Genomic DNA, 20,740 nt, shown 5'->3' with positions numbered 1-20,740 from the left:
AAAAAAAGATTGTTGTGGGGGATAAATGAATTACTCAAACACTTAGAACAATGCTAACATACACAAGAAATCTTTGTGTCTGTTCATTTATTATCACCATAATTAAATTTACATTTGAATTAATGTTGATATTCATTGTGAAGAAACTATTTTGTAAATGTAAATACCTTTGGCAGTTCTTGCTTTAAAAATATTTCTAGGGGATCCCTGGGTGGCTCAGCCTTTTGGCGCCTGCCTTTGGCCCAGGGGGCGGTCCTGGAGTCCCGGGATCAGGTCTCACGTCAGACTCCCGGCATGGAGCCTGCTTCTCTCTCTGCCTCTCTCTCTCTATCATGAATAAATAAATAAATTAATTAATTAAAATATTTCTATATAACTGAAAATAAACAGTAAACTAAAATATTTCATAAAATTTTTTATGAAAGCTTTTTTTCACAGTTATCTTTTCTTCTCTTTTAGGCACGGAATGTAAACACTGGTGAATTGGCAGCAATTAAAGTAATAAAATTGGAACCAGGTAAATTGAAATTTGATGTTTCTTATTGCTGTAAGCCATTGGATGACTTTAAGGCTGATTTAAATGATGTTTGGTCAGCATTCTCTGATTGTTCCTAACATCTTCTGGGAAAAAGAAGTGTGGTCTACTCTTTCCTCCTCTTTGAGACCTGTAGACAGCTGGTTCAATTCTTTCTTGAAAAATCACTCATAATTGGGGAAGGGAGGTGAACTTCTGGAGCGACCTTGTTTCTTCTGAACTTAGTTGAGCTAATCTGCCACCAGTCTGGAGTGATGTTTTTCCAGGTTAACCCTGTACTGCAGTGAGAGGTCAGTGTGATGCAGGGGAAAGCACTGAACTGAGACTGGGGTGCTGGGAGCCCAGTACTTTGTGCTCTTGCTCTGTGAACTTGGCCAGGTAACTTTTCTGAGCCTAAGTTTTCTCAGTCGCTCTAGCCCTCACATTTTATGGGTCCTTAATACTGCTATAGTAGTTACCTTCCAACGTGAGCGGCTTATTGTGGAGCCCCTAGAATGACTGTATTTTTTTTTTCTGTTTCAACTGTATTTTCTCTCTGAAATCCCCCACCTCTTGCAGAAACTGTATTTTCTTTCTGAAATCCCCCACCTCTTGCAGAACTCCTGTCTTTCTGATCAACTACAGTCTTGTTTATTCTCTCTTAAAAGTCCTTTCTCTCTTTTTCTCTTTGCCACTATAAGCAAGCAATTGTGCTAGTGTCTAGGCTGAGTTCCATAGTGATGGTAGTGCCTTTCTGATGGCTCCCTCCACTCCAAACTGATAATACAGGAATTTGGTAAAACAGGTTTTATCCTTGGTGTGAGTATAAACCCATTTGGTAGTTTTGTTTTGTTTTGAAAGTGTGCAGTTTTTTTCTGAAAAGTCTAGACAGTAAAATAATTTAGGCTCTGTGGACCACATGTGGTCTCTGTATACATATCTCCACCACCCCCCTTCTCCCTCTAAAAGGAAACACCATTCTTAACAAACCAGGCCACCTACAGCCATAGTTTGCACGCTTCTGATTTAGATCATCAATAAACTTTTTAGAAGTGCCATTAAGATGAAACTTCAGGATGTGTTGACAGACTGTGGTCAGATCACACTCAAATATAATGAATAAAAAAATACTTTCTTAGTTACACATACTTACAGATTTTGTATACTTTAATTAACACTTTAACGTAGAAGACAAGTTTTTCTTTGAATCTCCTATGTTTTAGGGGATATTTGAAGTTGGTGAAGTCTGAGGTAAAAAAAAAAAAAAGGAAGATTTGGCATTTGAAGCATAGTCTTCATTTGTAATCCTTAAGATATGGCTATGTTATTTGATGAAATCATCTCTGATTCGAAGTAGTTATACATATGTCATTCCTTCAGTCAGCTTAGTGCCTTCTCCTTCAGGTCTTCCTGTTCCTCGTCTGAGTAAGGGGACTCCTCTGCAGAAATAGCTTCCTTATAGCACTTACCACAGCTGTATTATCATCCTAGAATAGCCTTTCTTTGTTTCTAGGCCTTTTTTTTTTTTTTTTTTTTTTTTTTTTTTTGTTTCTAGGCTTTAATCTAGTTTGTGTCCATAGCACTAAACTTACTGTCTGGTTCATAGTACTCATTCAGTAACTCTTAATATTTTCTTTAAAAAATGAGGAATTTGAAAAATCTTATTGTTCATCAAGTCATTTGTTTTCTGACTGATGGGATGTTTGTATTGTTATGATGTTAATCTTGAACACTGTCATGCATATACTATTATTTTAAAAGTAGAAAATACAATTAAAAAAGAAAAATCGTATTCTGTTCAGAGATAACAATAGCATCATATATGTGCTATTAGATACCTTTAAATTTAGTTATTATTACATTCCCTGCTTAGATCTTCATAGAAACTACCTGAATCTTAGCATTTAATTTTGTTGCCTTAATTTGACATATCACTCATTGGTCAGCTTGAAGTATATGGCCTGGTGGTAAAGAGCACAGATCTAAACCCAGGCTACTTTGATTGTAGTCCTGGCTTGACCACATTGCGTAAGCTTTCTGGTTCTCTCTTTCCTGATCTCTAAAATGGAAATAATAATAGTAGCTTCCTCTTAAGGTTGTTGTAGGGATTAAATGAGCTGATATATCTAAAGCACTTAAAATAGTGCCTGGAACAAAGTACGAACTGTAGTAAGTAGCTATTATTATTACTAACAGTATTATAATTTTCAAAATATGACCAATTTTGTTTGATCTTTATACACTACCTTCCTTCCCTCACTTGTAATTTTGAATCAGATCCCAAATGTCGTATCATTTTAGCCCTTAATCTTCCATCATATATGGCTAAAGGATAAGAACCCAAAGTATAACCAAAACAGGAACTCTTACAGGAACATAAAATGGTCCATCTACTTTGGAAAAATGTTTGGCATTATGGCAGTGTCTTACAAAGTTAAACATTAATTTGCCATAGTGACCCAGCAGTTCCACTCTTGTGCATCTGCGTGCATAGCTTTCACACACAAGTTCATAGTAGCATTATTCATAATAGTCTGAAGATGGAAACGACTGCCTATCAACTGGTAAATGAAAAGACAAAATATGTGCATACAATGGAATATTATTCAGCAATAAAAAGAAACAAATTGTTGATGTTTGCAATGACATAAATGAACTAAAAATGTGCTGTGTGAGAGGAGCCAGACTCGAGAGACTACATATTGTATGATTCTGTTTGTGTGAGATGTTCAGAAGAGGCAAATCTGAAGAGTCAGAAAGTGGACTAATGGACTGGTATGTGTGTGGGGTGGTGTGATTAACAGTTAATAGACATGAGGGATCTTATTGGGATTATATTCTAAAACTGGTTTACAGTGATGGTTGCACAAGTTGGTAAATTACTAAAAAAAAAACCCTGTTGAATTGTATACTTGATATGGATGAATTACATGATTTTAAAATATGCATTAACAAAGTGATAAAAATATATGACCACAATGCCATTGCTATGTCTTAACAATATTAATAATAGCTTCCTCACCATAAAATAAGTTCCACATACTGCAGTTAGTTGATGTGTATCAAATTTCTTTTATATTCATAGGTTCCTTCTTTATCTCTTCTTTTTTAAAAATCTCTTCTTTTTCCTTGAAGTTTTTTTGTTGAAGAAACTTGTTTATTTGTTGTGTAGAATTATTCTCTCAGTTTGGGTTTTGCTCATTGCCTCCTTATGGTGTCATTTAATATGTTCTGTGAATTGGTAGTTAGCCTCATAGGATTGATAAGATTCAGATTTGATTTGGAATGTGGTGGAGGGAGATAGCTTCTTGATGGTATGTTCACATTTTTGTAACTTAGAATTCTCATGGCCAGTCTCAAACTTTTTGAAAACCAAAAATCAAATCTGAAATACTTCAGTGTAACATAATGAAGATTTTGCATCCAAAGTTTGTTATTTTCTATCATTTCTTTCTTTTCTTTTCTTTCTTTCTCTTTCTCTTTCTTTTTCTTTCTCTTTCTCTTTTTCTTTCCTTCCTTCCTTCTCTTTCTTTTCTCTTTTTTCTTTCTTTCTTTTCTTTCTTCCCTTTCCCTTTCTTCCTTTCTTTTCTCTACCTGATTTGAACCTGAAGCTAAATGAAAACTAATTCAGACATATGGACAAAATTCTTTTTTTGAATGTGAATTTAGTTTGTGTACATCACTGGGACTTCTAGTCTTACTCATGTGGCTTTAATTTATTTTATTTTATTTTTAATGAGTTTGTTTCTTTAAAAAAAAAAAAGTTTATTTTATCTTAAGTAATCTCTACACCCAATGTGGGGCTCAAACTCATGACCTCAAGATCAAGAGTCGCATGCTCCACTGACTGAGCCAGCCAGGCACCTCCATGTAGCTTTAATTTATATTTGGTTTTCTCAGTAATCCTTTGATAACCAACAGATTATAACTTTTGAAAGTTTTTATTTGAATTCCAGTTAGTTAACATATAATAATAGTTTATAACATATTTAAACTTAAATTGCAAAGACTATGTTTGATTATTATAGTAAAAGTAACAAAAATACAATTAAACAAAAAGAGGAAACTAAACATCATGGTTCTACCACCTGTTATATGAACACGGTCCACTTTTGGTGGTTTTCTCCTTTTTCATACAGGAGAATGTAATGTCTATATACAGACATTACATATGGCACACACGATTATATAGACAGCCAAGGGCTGGTTGGAGTTCAAAGATTGCCAAGGATATACTGCTGAGATCAGCTTAATATGCTTGCCTACCACTGAACCACGGAACAAGCATTGCAAAGGATAGATAAGGATGCATGTGAGTGGACACAGATCCCCAGGGTGTCTCCAGGTCCTCAGAGAGGTGGTCCAAACTGGTGATCAGTGCAGTGAGTAATTTGTCAGCCATAAAACCTGTTTTTTATGTAAAAGAAAAATACTTATGAGTTCAATTACTAGAGTTCTTATACTCTGTGGAACAAGGTAACTTTTTAGCCTTTTGTAGGCTGCCCATCCTAGTTTCTGGAGAAAATGGAGAGAAGCTTTTATTATTTGTGAGATAAAATCAAGACAATCTTAGGATAAATCAATTAGTTCTTCTTTTAAATTTTAATTTCAGCATATTATAATATACAGTGTTATATTAATTTCAGATGTACCATATAGTGATTCAGCAATTCTGTACATCACCCAGTGCTTATCATAATAAGTATACTTTTAATCCCCTTAACCTCTTTCACCCATCCCCCATCCACCTCCACTCTGATAACCATCAGTTTGTTTTTTACAGGTAAGAGTCTTTTTCTTTTGGTTTGTCTTTGTTTTTCTTTGTTTCACATTGATCCTTTTTATATGTTTGATCTAGATCTTCATTTTATATATATATATATATATAGTCTTAAAATTAAATCTGTGTTGTCTATGTAAGTAGCATTGATAAGCTCTGAAATGCTGGCGGGGAAAACAACTATCATATTGGGTTTATTTTCTATTTTCTATGTCAGAGGAGGTACAGGGGAGAAATTGGCAGCATAATTCAAGTGGGCTAGAAATCTAGGAAATGATAATGTACAGAACTTGGTTTAACAGGAATTCACTTTATTAGTGTTTTTCCAGATGATGGAATTTTTTTCCTGAAATTCACATATCCACATAACAAAAACAATAATAGTGATAAAAGTCACCGCAGCCACTTTTTGAACATTTGCTTAGGGCTGCATGCCAAACTCTGTACTTACTCTTCATATGCATTGTTTCAGTCCTCACAGTTAACACCTTGCAGTAGGTATGATATTATCATCCTCACCTCACAGATGTAGAATAGAGGCAGAGAAAGATGAAATAATTTACCTTAGGACTGTGTAACATTGGAGCAAACTCAAATCCAGCTTTATGTTTTTTCTAGAGCCTATGTTATTATGTGTATTGCCTTACAGATACTTCATGGAATGTTTAGAATAATTTCTGGTTCTCCAGCAATGCTCTTTGAAAGTTTGCCTCTCTACTATAAAACCCATGGTCATTTATTTTAAACTTTTAACTAAAATTTAAGTTTTTATATTTTTAAATTGTAGACTTTAGAGAAAAGTTAAGAGAATAGTACAAAGAATTTTAGTATTTCACCCAGATTTCTCAGTACTGAATTATTTTTACTTTATTCTTTCCTATATTAAAAGATACCATCTTCCCCTGAATACTTTTTAGTGTGTATTTCCTTTAACAATGAAATGTTTTTGTCTTATATAAAAGTACAATTCTCAAAATCAGAAAATTAATGCTGTTACAATGCTATTATTTAACCCACAGACCTTACTCAGATTTTGTCAGTTGTCCCAGTAATATCCCTTGAAGTCAAAAGAAAATCCAAGATCATGTGTTGCATTCAGTTGCCAGGTCTCTTGAGTTTCTTTAATCTAAAAGAGTTCTTAAGCCTTTGTTTTGGATTCTAGGTGTAGTTATTGCTGCTGAAGGGTCCTTGTTACTAGGCTACTTTAAGAGATAGACATCCCATGCAGATGCACACATAAATACACATTTACCCACACTTCTCCTACACCTCTACCCATCTGACTGTCTAAAACCAATGCTAGTCTAAGGCCACAGGGTTCATTCTCTCCTTTCCGTATTTGTAACTCTTTTTTCCAATAGGGAGGTGCTTAGTTTCCATTAGCTACAATATATTGGATATTTCTTTGCTTTTTCCTTGAACACAAAAGTAATTTCAGAATTGTTAATCCAGGCCTCTGTGAGAAATCAGCTAACTAGAGATCATTTTTTGTTTAGAGTTCTTTTTATCTTTAGAACATACACTGATCTAGTGTTTGGTTCTCCACCTCCCTTACCCTTTCAAAAGTGTTTATGTTACTCATTTCAAGTCTCCATGGTTTATTAGTTTCCTAGGACAATTGTAACAAAATACCACAAACTAGGTGGCTTAAAGCAATAGAAATTTATTCTTTCACAGTTCTGGGAGGCTGGAAGTTGGAAATCAATGTGTCAGAGTTGGTTCTTTCTGAGAGCTTGAGAAAAAATATATTCCATGCTTCTACTCTAGTTTCTGGTGATGGCCTGCAATCTTTGGCGTTTCTTGGCCTGTAGAGGGCACCAGCCTTTGCCTTCATCATCAAACAGTGTGCTTCCTGTGTCCAAATTTCCCACTCATATAAGGACACCAGTAATAGAGATCACCTGACAGGATTCACCTTGACTTGATAACTGCAAAGACCCTATTTTTAAGTTGGGTCACATTCACAAATACTGGAGGTTGAGACTTCATCATATCTTTAGGGGGGACACAATTCAACCCATAACATATGGCCAGCTCATTTGTTTTGGTTGTATTCATTTGGGGGATGCCTCCCCCATCTTTGTTTTATTTTCTTTTAGAGTGTTTTTAAAGTATGTGAAACTTTAACATGATTCTGAAAGGCAGAGGTATACAAAAAAGTATACTTAGGGAAGCATTATACTTTTATCCTTTTTAGCCTGTTCTTTGGTGTCAGATTTTTTCTTTTTTTTTTTTAAAGATTTTTAAAATTTATTCATGAGAGACAGAGGCAGAGAGACAGGCAGAGGGAGAAACAGGCTCCTCGCAGGGAGCCCAATGCAGGACTCAGTCCCAGACCGTGGGATCACACCCTTAGCCAAAGGCAGACACTCAACTGCTGAGCCACCCAGGCATCCCTCAGGTTTTCCTTTCCATGTTTTCTTGTGCTGTTTTTTGGTTTTGTGGTGGTGGTGGTGGTTTTTTACCCTTTCAAATGAGGAAATACATGAATATTTTCTTATTTTCTTTCATAAAAGGTAGCATACTATAAATACCTCTGTGAATTTTGCTTTTTTCACTTAGCATATCTGGAAAATCATTCCACACTAGTTGCTAGAGATCTTTCTCATTCTGCATAGTACTCCATCATATATACGTACCATAGTTAGTTTTGTCACTGTCCCTATGTGTGAGCATTTAGGTTGGTTCCAGTATGTTTCATTTACAAATAACACTGTTTGTAAAATTTATGTCCTCTATATTGATAAAATGCTATAAAGAGGCACCTCAGAAACATGCTAAAATGAAAGAAGTGAGAAACAATAGGTCTCATGTTGTATGATTCCATTTATATGAAAATACACAGACTAAGTAAAACCATAGACAGAAAGAGGATTTGTGGCTGCTGGGGAAGAGTGAGGGAATAGGAAGTAACTACTTAAGGGTATAGGGTCTCTTTCAAGGCTGATAAAAATGTTTTAGAATTAGATGTGATGGGGGCACAGCATTGTGAATATACTAAATGCCACTGAATTCTACACTTTATTATATGGATTTTACCTCAAAAATCTGTATTATCCATATAATTAAAATAGCCACTTATTTTATTTTCCTTATGGGTGTTGATACTTTGACATTTCAGCCCATGAAATGGACAGTGCATCTTCAAATGCTTCCTACAAAGAAGAAACCCTGAGGTTTATCCTTTTAATAACTGTGTGTAAAGTATATTTTATCTGCTCACATTCTTCTGGTTGCCTCATCAGAATTTAGAGTAATTTTCTTTACCTCTTCTCTCATTTGCAGAGCTTTTGGGTTATGTATTTTTTTTCTAACACTGGAGAGAGTTGCAGTCTAATGATGTTAGACATAAAGTATCTGTGTGGGGAAATGGGGATGTGGCCAGGGATGGGAGTGGGTCTTAAAGGGTGGAAGCCAGAAATAAATTAAGGCCAGATTGTATACCATGACACCTTCTATGCTATGCCAAAACGTCTGGAGCTGTGAGTCGTAGAATGTTATTAGGGAGAAGACTAATATTTATCCTCTGTTTTGAAGATAACTGGCAGTATTATGACAAATGTACTGAAATGTTAATACTGGAAATAGGGAGACCAGTTAAGAGTTATATGGAGAAGGGTATTAGGGTTCAGGTTAACTGCTATACAAAGAAACTCCAAAATAAAGTGACCTAAGGAAGATAGACATTTATTTCTGTCTCATATAACAGTTACGAGGTGAGCTCAGGTTGGTACTCAATACTATTCCATGAACTCATTCAGGGATGCCTTTCATTTTATGATATCACCCAGTAGTGCACACATTCACCTACTGTTGTGAAGCTAGGTCATTGTGTGTCCATCTTTAGCTGGTCGAAATAGGCATTTTAAAGCAAGCAACTTCACTTTTTTTTTTTTTTTTTAAAGATTTTATTTATTCCTGAGAGAGACAGAGGGGGGTGGGGTGGGCAGAGACACAAGCAGAGGGAGAAGCAGGCTCCATGCAGGGAGCCTTATGTGGGACTTGTTCCCAGGACTCCAGGATCATGCCCTGGGCCAAAGGCAGGGATCCCCCTAAGCAACTTTTCTTTTAACGAATGAAATTGGAAGTCACCCACCAATTCTGCTCATTTTCTGTTGCTGACAACTTGCTTATATGGTCACACAAATTAATAAGAGGCTGGGATGTGTGGTCTCTAGCCTGGCAGCTGTATGTCCAAGAAGGAAAGAATGGCTATTGGAAGCAAAAATAGCAGGCTACCCCCAAGAGGCACTCAAATGTGTTACCATGAGGATTTGCACCAAGGTGGTTTGGTTATAGCAGAGCTGGAGTTGAGAGGTATTTAGGTGGTAGAATGAAATAAATAACATATTTCCAATTATTTGAGACATGTTGATTATGAAGTGTTTAGAGATTGTTAGTGTAGATATGTACAGTATCAATTTGATCTAGAGGTCTGGTGCGTGCTCAGAGAGAGAGAGAGCGAGCTGACCTAGCTCCAAGACCTAGGTAGAAGCATGGATTTGAAAGTCATTGTTTAGGTAGTAGTTGTAGTTGGAGAGTTTCAAAAAGAAAGAAGGGGTTGCTAGTATTAAATGCTGCTTCAGAAATGATAAGGAGTCTTGGATTTGGGTCTTAGAATGACATGGACCTTTGCAAGAGTAATTTCAGCAGAGTCCTGGGGTAAAAAATAGATTATAGTGGGTTGAGGAATGGATGGAAGGCATGAAAAGGAAACCAAGCTGAGACTACTCTTTGAAGAGCTTGGCTGTGAAAAGCAATAGGGGGACTGCTCTAACAGGGGAGAAAAAGGTTAAGGGAAAGTTTTTACATTGAAGTAAGTTTGAGCATGTGTGTAGGCTGAAAGGAAAGGAGTGGTGCTAGAGATAAGGTATGAAAGAATATAAATGATGAAACAAGGTTGAGAGAGAGCTTGGAAGAGATAAAATCAGGAGGTGCCTCTTTTGCAAAAGAAGAGAATACCTCTTATGGGATCACATCTTTGTAAAGGGCCAGGAGTAGACACAAATATAAATTAGCTTTAAGGTTGAGGAGAGGGTAGAAAAAGATCTCTACAATGGGGGCTCCATTTTCTTAGATGGAGGAAGCTTGGTCCTTACCTGCCTCTGTTCACTCTCAGCTAGGTAGGATACCTGAAGAATAATGGAAATTACTTTTTTATTGTTTTAGGAGCCACTGTAGGAAATAGAAGAAACTGACTAGTTGCCAGTGACAGGGCTGTTGTATGGTGTTATATGCCTAACTGAAGTTAGAAATAAATCATTTTTTATTGTTTTAATTAACATAGCTATGTTACTATTCAAGAACTATCATTAGAATATTATTTGAAAACATTGTATCATCAATTTTCAGCTATTAAAAGTTTCTCTCTTCTCTAGAAATTAGACGTAAGGATAAATTAGTATTAAGAGAACTAGACAAGGTACTACTCCCAAGTAGATAAACTTGTCTCTTTTAAAAACTGCTCATTAGTGAAATTCCTGTTCCTGTAATGTTAATTATGCATCCATGTTACCTGTTCTCCAATTCTCAGAGGATAACAAGTATATATTTGTAAATTATCTTCAGCCTTACTCATAAAGTGGGTAAAAAAAACCCAACAACATAGTAATACCAAGACAGATGTTTAATGAGAGGTAGAAGTACTTTTATAGAAAAGAGAAAAGCAGTACTAAGGTATGTTAGTCCATAATCTCATCCTTTTGCGTAAGTCTTCTTGATTCCAAATGTGTCATGCATACTAGTGATTCTTGGTATTTAACATGAAATGGTACTAACACAAATTTAATATTTATTGCACTCATATAATGCCAATATAGAAGAAAGTCCAGTTTCCTTTTAAGACTATTGCTTCTAACAAAACATACATTTCCTTGATGTGTTATAAATGGAAATTGTAGTTCCAGAGGTCTTCACAATAAAATATTAGCCCCCTCTTGTTATCTCTTATCTTTTTGATGATAGCCATTCTAACAGGTATGAGGTTATATCTGGTGGTTTTGATTTGCATTTCCCTGATGATTAATGATATTGAACATCTTTTCACATACGCTTTGGCTACTTGTATGTCTTCTTTGGAAAAATATCCATTCAGTTTTTTTGCTCATTTTTTAGATCATACTTTCTTTTCTGTTAACTTGTGTGAGTTCTTTATATTTTTTTGGTTATTAAGTCCTTTTTGGGTATATGATTTGCAGATATTTTCTTCGATTCCATAGATTGCCTTTTTATTTTGTTGATTGTTTTCTTTGTTGTGCAGAAGCGTTTTAGCTGTTTATCCTAAAAAAGACGAGATAAATGTTGGTGAGGATGTGGAGAAAGGGAACCCTCGTGTACTGTTGGTGGGAATATAAATTGGTGCCACTACTGTGGAAAACAGTTTAGAGGTTCCTCAAAAAATTAAGAATAGAAATTCTACACTATCTAGCAGTCCGGCTTCTGGGTATATATCCCAAGGATGTGAAAATAGGATATTAAAGGATAGCTGCACTCTTATTTTTCCTGTAGCATTAATTTTACCGTAGCGAAAATTTGGAAACCACCTACATGTCTGTTGATGATGAATGGACAAAGGAAGATGTAGTGTATACATTCACAGTGGAGGGTTATTCTGCTACCAGAAAGAAGGAGATGCTATCAATTGCAACAACATGGATGGACCTTGCAGGCCTTATGCTAAGTGAAATAAGTTAGACACAGATACTGCATGGTATCACTTACATGTAGAATCTTAAAAAATGAAAACAAAAAAGGTCAAACTCCTAGAAACAAAGCATAGAAAAGTGGTTTGCCTGGGGATGGGAGGTGGGGATATAGTGAAAGGTTGGTAAAAGGGTATAATAAAAAGGAAACAAAATTAGCTCACAATGTAAATTATGTATATTGTTATGAAAAAGAGTAGAAAACAATACTTGCACTTAACAACAAAGCCCCAGAATATTTGAAACAAAACTAACAAAAGGAGAGAGAAATAGACAATAAAAATTGGAAACTTTAATACTCCACTTTTAATAATTAGTAGTACAGCTAGGCAGAAGATTCACAAGGAAATAGAAATGCTATAAAGCAAGTAGACCTGATACATATATAGAATACTCCACCCAGTAGTACAGAACACATGCTCTTCTCAAGTAAACATAAAGTATTCTCCAGAATAAACCATATTATGGTCATAAAACAGGTCTCAATAAGTTTAAAAGAATTAAAATCATACAAAGTACATTCTTCAAGAGTACTACTAAGGTTAGAAATTAGTGACATGAGGAAATTTGGGCAAGTCACAAATATATGGAAATTAAACAACACTCTTAATGACTCAAATGAAATCATAAGGGAAATTAGGAAGTACTTCAAGAGGAATAAAAAATGAAAATACAGTGTATGAAAACTTATGCAACCAAAGCAGTGCTTAGAGGGGAACTTATAGCTGTTGATGCCTATATTAAAAAAGAAAGTTTCAAATTAATAAGCTAATTTCCACTTTAAGAAATGAAAACAAAAAAAGGAAGAAATTAAAAAGTAACAGATTAAACCAAAGACAAACATAAGGAAAGAAATGATAAAGATTAGATTGGAGATAAAATAGATTATAGAACAATAGAGAAAATCAGGGTAGCTGAAAATTAGTTCTTTGAAAAGATCAACAAAATTGACAGATCTTTAGTTCAGCCAAGGAAAAAGAAGATTAAAATTACTAAAATCAAGAAGGAAAGGAGGGATATTACTGCTGAACTTACAGAAATAAAAAGGATTATGAACATACTATGAACACTTGAATGCCAACAAGTTAGATACATGGGTGAAATGGATAAATTCCTAAAAAGACACATCATTAAAACTGATTCAAGAAGGAGTGGAAAATTTGAATAGACCCATAACAAGTTGAAATTAGTAACCAGAAAAGGGATGTTCCTGGAAAAAACTCAAGAACAGATGTCTTTACTGGTGAATTCTACTAAATGTTTAAATATCGGTACTTCACAATTCCCTTCCACCCCCAAAAAAGGAAAGGAACTCAGGAACTACTCATTCCAGGAGGTCAGTATTGCCTTGCTATCAAACCAAACAAAGACTTAACAAGAAAACTACAGACCTCCACAAAAGCATAGCAAAACACATTTAGCAATGTATAAAAAAAGACTGTACACATAACCAAGTGGCATTTATCCCACGAATGCAAAATTGGTTTAACATCTGAAAATCAGTTACTGTAGTACACCATATTAATAGAATAATAACAAAAATCATCTCAACAATGCAGAAAAGATGATTGACAAAATCCAAAACCCTTTCATGATTAAAAAAAAAAAAACTAAACAGACTAGAAATACAGAGGAACTTCCTCAACCTGATAAAGTGCATGTATAAAACACCTACAGTTAGCAATCATGCTTAATGATGAAAAGCAAAGATGCTTTTCTCTCATATCAGGGACAAGATAAGGCACACTTTCACCATATCTGTTCATCATTGTAGATCTTCTTAGGACAGTTAGGAAAAAGAAATAAGAGGCATTGAGATTAGAAAGGAAAATGTAAAATCATCTGTTTGCAGGTAATATGATCTTGTATCTAGAAAATCTTAAGGAATCCACTAAAATATAATTAAAACTAATAACAGATTCAGTAAGGTTGCATGATACAAGATCAGTATACAAAGAATCAATTTTATTTCTATATACAAGCAGTGACATTCTGAACAGGACTTTGCAATTTTAATTAGAATAGCATCAAATTAAGATTAAGTACTAAACTAAGATTAACATAATAAAGGGGGTCCGAAGCACCCATGGAAGAGTCAAGGCACCGAAAGTCAGTAAGGCCCCATTTTGCATTTCACTGAAGTCCACAGGGCCACACATCCCATGCAGCACAGTGACCAGTAACTCAGTGCTTAGGGTGGTCATCCGTTTCTGCTGGCATTTATTTATGTTTCTCAACTTAAAGGAATCCTTTATTCCTTAGAACATTTTCCCCAAATATGTAACATTGAAATTTCTAAAAGCATGAATCACTGACTTTTTAAAAGAACACATTTGAAAAAAAAAAAAAAAAAAGAACACATTTGAAAATGAAATATTTTTACAAAAATACTGTAACCAAACGGTGGGGGCCCTGCCTGGGCTATCACATAGAAAATCATGGTTTTAAAATGTCAAAAAAATCCGTTCAAACATTAAATATATGTGTGTATATATGTAACTAATGGACAATTTAGATATAAATTTAATAAATTTAATAAAAGAAACATAAGACTTGTACATTGAAAACTACAAAACACTACTGAAAGAAGATCTGAATGGGAGGACCTTCCATAGTTATAGATAGAAGACTTAATATTATTAAGATGGCAGAACTTGTAAAATTGACACACAGATTCAACACAGTTTCTCTCAAAATCCCAACTCGTTTTTTGGCAGAAATTGACAAGCTGACCCTAAAAATTATGGAAATGCAAGGGACTCAGAATTGTTAAAATAGTCTTGAAAAAAAGAACAGAGTTGAAGGGTTTATTATACTGCTCCAATTTTGGAAGTTATTACAAAGCTGCAGTAATCAAGACAGTGTGGTCTTGATTGGCATAAGGATAGACCTATATATAGATCAGTGGAATAGCATTGAGCATCCAGAGTGTTATAGTCGTGATTTTTGAGAAATTACTTTTCTTCCCCACTCTTTTTTTTTTTTTTAATTTCTCATGTGTTTTATTAAAGATTCCAAGATGCCTTTTCTTTTACTTGTGTCTGTTGGCCATTTGTATGCCGCCTTTGGAGAAATGTCTATTCATGTCTTCTGCCTATTTCTTGATTGGATTATTTGTTCTTTGGGTGTTGAGTTTGGTCAAAGTTCTTTATATATTTTGGATACTAACCCTTTATTAGATGAGACATTTGCAAATATCTTCTACCATCCTGTCAGTTGTCTTTTTCTTTAAAACCTGTGTATCTCCTGAATTTGACATCTTTTGTGGAGAAATTAATGGATAATAAACAAACCAAAAGATAAACAAGCAAATGAACTCCTCTTTCTAAATAACATCAAGTGAAGTTTAGTTAGCAAGTTGTTCTTCACACATATAAAATGGAGATGGGAATCTCAGGTAACTAATGGACAAAATAAAAATTTGCTTATTTATCAGGCTAGTATAACAGACACAAAGCCTGTTTTCAAACAATATTTCTCCCAAGAATGGTGCAGTTGGAAAGTGTTATAAACCCATCTTTGACTATGGCTTGCTTATATCCTGAGAAACTTTGCACTTGAAAATCATAGACCAGCAGAAACTTAGCTGTTTGTAATTGTATCAGCAAGAGTAAAATATCCTACTCTTGTCTGGAGAATCTGAAGTCATTTTGATATAGAGGAGCAATCTTGATTTACAGGTGAGATGCACAGTCTCAGATAAGGGGTTTCTGGATACATCATCAGGATATATCTTAACTTGGTAGTTGCAAAGGAAAGAGAACATTGAGTTCACTTTGTAGTCCAGTCCTGAATTAGACCCCTTTACATACAGCTCTGCTTTGCTCTAAGCCTATCACAACGCTACTTCATTTAAATTTCACCTAAACTCCACTCCTCCTCAAATCTTACAATAACTGTTATCTTTTCCTTTGTTTTGTGAGATGGCTGAAGATTCCCCTGGTGTGCAGTCTCCCTCCATTGCCATGCATCAGTAAATCTGTTTATCTGACCACAGGTTTATTCCTGTGGTCTTTAACCCGGTTGGGCTAGCACACTGCCGACTCTTAGAGACTTATTTTAAAAGAAAACTAAAAGTAAATCAGGATGAGAGCTCATGGCAGAGCTTGCTAGTAGAACACTTCACCTTCCAGTTCTTAGAAGGTGTTACAAGTACCTGCATCATGAGTCTTGAGTCTTTTTTTTTTTTTTCTTCGTGTGTTTTAAGATCAGTTTTAGAGCCACAAGGAACTCTTTAGGTCATCTTTCTCAGTGGTTGTCAGATGTTTCACAACTTTGAAAACTTTTGTCATAGAAAATATGTGGCGACAGGGAAGTTCTATTTGAACTATCTCTTAAGCCTGACTCTCAAATTTCCTGTTGTGAAAAAGGAGGTACTGCATTTATAATTCACCCACACTCACACATCTTATTTGTGAATCTGGTTCCTCTGATTCTTGGCTCATTGTTTACTTTTTCCACACTAGAAAATAGGATTTAATTACAGTTACTTCTAATTACTCATTCGTGCTATTGCTTGCAGCACCAGTTTTTAAAGTAGAATGTAAATGCAGATAACACTGATTAATTAGGTAGCAACTCGGAGAAACTCTCATTTCTTCTAAATAGGGAAACTCATTTCTTTTTCAACACAATGAAATGTATAGAGATTGATGAGCAGGGAAGTTCGTAGTAAGAAGAATAGGGTATTCTGTTTGGTTTCTACAAGAGCCGCATTTATGAAATTGTAGAGCAAAATTTTGCAAGTATGAAAGTCACTGGGAAGACCTCACTCCCTGAGTTTTTAATGGATCTCCACAGTTAGGTCTTAGAAATTTTTTTCCCATCAACTTTTGACATTAATTCTTTCATCCCTGAGAGGTAGAAGAGGTGCTTTTCCCCCTTTATTTTCATCATAGAGTTGAAGACACCAGGGAAATTACTTATCTGGCTCCTTTTCCAATCTCCCTGGAGTGCTTTATAGTAGATCCCTTACTACCAGTTGTTTACTCAGTGCTGCACTGTTTATTGCCATCATGAAGAGAGTCATTGTTACATCATTTGTGATAATTACTTTTCAAAGATTATTCATGGATTGCTTAGTTACTCTTTAATATATTAGAGACATGTTGTGGGCTTGAGGCTGACTATACCGGACAGACTAGGTATTCACACTTTGAAGGGTAATACTCAAAAATTTAAAAAACAAATAACAAAGGACTATTTCATATATCTACCATTTCTTGCTCATTTCCAGTCCTGTGTATCTGTTCAGTGGATTTAACTGCATAAGTATTTATTTAGCACTCCATTCAGTTAGAATAGGAGATATAAAGACGGGGTTCTTGCCTTCATGGAGCTTGCTACCCATTGTGAAAATTAACTAGAGTGTTTATGTAGCAACCAGATTATAGGGATTCACTCATTGAGCCAAGTGTGTGTATATATGAATTCTGCCGGCAGGAAGGAATGGGGGTAGCTGTGATTAGAGAAACTTAATCAGGGCAGCCCCCGTGGCGCAGCGGTTTAGAGCCGCCTGCAGCCTGGGGTGTGATCCTGGAGACCAGGGATCGAGTCCCACGTCAGGCTCCCTGCATGGAGCCTGCTTCTCCCTCTGCCTGTGTCTCTGCCTCTCTCTCTCTCTCTCTCTATGAATAAATAAATAAAATCTTTAAAAAAAAAAAAGAAAGAAAAACTTAATCACTTCCCAGGTCAATGAATAGCTGGCTTTGACTGTTTACTCTGTAAATGCTCTAGATAGGGAGTATCTAGGCAAGATGCTATGTGAGGGAACATGAATAGAACAGAGTTGCTCATCTATCCTGATTCTTTGGGTGAGTTCCGTAGAGATTGTGAGGTTCATTTCGCTTGGTATAATTAGGGAACAGTTCAGTTGAGCCTCCAAGACTGGCTGGGATTTTGCTAGCTATAGAATGGAGCATATTTCATATGAGGGTCATGTGAAAGCAAAGGTGATGTTGGCCTACTAGGCCTGTTTGGGAAATAAGACCTGAGTGATATGCTCTGTTTGGTTATGGTTGGGAAATAAGATGTGAAAAGCAGATTGATAATAGTTAATGGAGAACTGTAAATAGTAGCCCAAAGATTTAGACTTCTCCCTGTGGACTGTGGGAATTTTTTTTTGTTTGTTTGTTTGTTTTTTTACAGATTAGTACACGGGTCACTGTAGATTCAGAAGAGAGACCCTGCGGGTAAGAAGACCTATTACACTTAATAGCATCCATAGTTGAGTGGCATGGAAGGCAGAGCTGCCTACATGAGATTTTAGGCTGGAATAGGACAATAGGACTGAAACATGACTGGCAGGTTACTATGGAGAGGTGCCCTATACATCCAAATTGAGGTAATAGGGAGAATAGTTTTGCTGTAATGTTTTGATTTTAGAGACTGATATTTTCTTAAGTTTTATTCAGCTGTGGTTTATCCCTATATAGCCTCGGGATCGGGAGCCACTAGAAAATTATATTTTTAAATCAAGCTTTACGAGGGAAAACCAGAAAGTTAGAGAGTTTGAACAAATTCAAAGTTTGAGAACTATCTCTAACAATAGGATTGTGGCTCTTGTTGGTAAGCATGATAAAGAAGGAGAAATCATTGCCCATTATATTCTTCACTATAATCACTACCATGATTTAGGTTTCCTTTTTCTGTTCTTACTTCAGAATGTTTTTCGAGCGTACTACAGGCCCGCTTTATATAAACTCTAGGTATGCTGCTATAACTTTTAATAAAGTAGGAAGGATATAAGCCAGAGGACTTGTACTGAGACTTCACTTCTGAGTTATGGGTATCTACTTTATTTTGAATCTTCCATGAGAGCTATATTAATAAACCAGGCTCTCCAAAAAAGAGCTGGATCCAGGTAAGAGAAAAGGACCTAGCAGGTTAGTCAGGAATTTCAGGTTAAGCCACTACCTGTAGACCATCTATTTATATTGGGAAATGTTTTCTCAAATATTTCTTTAAAATGAAAAGGGAGTAGAATTTTATTCTTTGGGTGTGGGAAAAAAATCTTACTCTTTTTATGTATGTAGCACAGACACAAACTCATGCATAGTATCTGTGTCATTAAAATTTCCTTGGGAGAGGCCATTGGGAAAACAAGATTGTTGCTTGTTCTTTTCATGTTATATCCAAGAATAATTGCCAACAACATTATGAAGTTTTCCCCCAGTGTTTTCTTTTAGGAATTTTAGGTTTTGAGTTAAGTCCTTAATCCATTTTGAGTTGATTTTTTTTGTGTGGTGTAAGATAAAGATCCACTTTCATTTTTCAGAATGTTGATATCCAGTTTTTCCAGCACCATTTATTGGAGAGACTGTTCTATCCCCATTGTGTAGTCTTGTTGCCCTTGTTCAAAATCAATTGGCCATATATGTGTGGGTTTATTTCTGTGCTCTCTATTCTGTTTCATTGGTCTGTATATTTGTGTTTATGCGAATACCATTCTGTTTTAAGTACTGTAACTTTGTAGTATGTTTTGAAATCAAGAAATGTGAGGACTCCAGCTTGGTTCTTTTTTCTCAAGATTGTTTTGAATATTCAGGATCCTTTGTGATGGTTTCATATGACTTTTAGGATTGTTTTTTCTTTTTTTTGCAAAAAATGCCACTGAGATTTCTGCATTGAATCTATAGATCACTTTAGATAGTAAGGACACTATCCTTACTTTATAGGGATAACAATATAAAGTCTTCCAGTCTGTGAATATGGGATATCTTTCCATTTATTCATTTCTTTCAGCAATATTTGGTACTTGTTAGTGTACAAGTCTTTCACTCCCTTGTTTAAGCTTATTTCTAAGTATTTTATTCTTTTTGGTGAGATTATAATTGAGATTTTCTTAATTTTTTTTCAGATTATTCATTGCTTGAGTATGTAACACTACTAATTTTTGTGTGTTTTTATATTCTGCAACTTTGATGAATTCATTTTTTTAGTGCTTACAATTGTCTTATGAAATCTTTAGGTTTTTTTTTTTTTTCTAACCTATAAGATCATGTCAACTGTAAACAGATAATTTGACTTATCCCTTTCCAGTTCAGATGCTTTATTTCTTTTCCTTATCTCTGGCAGAGGACATTTAACATGATCCAGGGTAGGTAAAGAATAAAAAAATATGAGAATTCTTTTGGATATATGAATTCTTTTTTTTTTTTTTTTTTGCCAGGGGGTATATGAATTCTTAAGTAAGAACTACTTATTTTAAAGTAATACCAATTACAAAATGGTTCTACCATTTTTATTTTTTCTGATGAATATAATTTTAATTTTTTTATGTTCAATTGGTATTTTGATTGGTAATACATTAATTCAGGAATTAATTCATGAGTCAGTTGCAGTCTTTACCATAGTAAATTCTTCTATTCAAAAGTGAAGTATTAGGGGGTGCCTGGGTGGCTCAGTTAAGCGTCCCCCAGGATCCTGGGGTCCTGGGATTGAGCCTCACATTGGGAGCCCTGCTCAGTGAGGTGTCTGCTTCTCCCTCTCTCCCTGCTCTTACTCTTTCTCAGTCAAGTAAATAAATAAAACCTTAAAAAAAAATTTTTTTTTTTTTTAAGGTGAAGTGTTAGAGTGCCTAGGTAGCTTGTTTGGTTAGGCATCCAACTCTTGATTTCAGCTCAGATCATGATCTCAGAGTTATGAGATTGAGCCCTCTGTTGGACTCTGCACTGAGTATGGAGTCTGCTTGAGATTCTCTCTCCCCCTCTCCCCACCTCCTTCACATTCACATTCTATCTCTTT

General features: G+C 35.3%; 1 protein-coding gene across 7 annotated transcripts in view; it reads left to right on the top strand.

The window, feature by feature from the left end:
- The window catches only part of MAP4K3 (mitogen-activated protein kinase kinase kinase kinase 3), a 187,988-nt gene that overhangs the window by 68,519 nt on the left and 98,729 nt on the right, over positions 1-20,740 (top strand). For 6 of the 7 annotated variants that reach the window (XR_007403089.1, XM_025454095.3, XM_049095778.1 and 3 more), the window contains exon 2: positions 460-517. Coding sequence is in view for 4 of the 7 variants with exons in the window: in XM_025454095.3 (XP_025309880.1) it covers positions 460-517 (58 nt within the window). In the remaining 3 variants the exon portion in view is untranslated. Of the gene's footprint in view, positions 1-459; positions 518-4,653; positions 4,827-20,740 lie in introns of those variants that run through there. The other variant, XM_049095780.1, reaches the window with a different exon arrangement.

The sequence above is a fragment of the Canis lupus genome, chromosome 17 (assembly GCF_003254725.2).
Source record: "Canis lupus dingo isolate Sandy chromosome 17, ASM325472v2, whole genome shotgun sequence".
NCBI classification, from domain to species: domain Eukaryota; kingdom Metazoa; phylum Chordata; class Mammalia; order Carnivora; family Canidae; genus Canis; species Canis lupus.
This window is presented reverse-complemented; position numbering and strand designations above follow the sequence as displayed.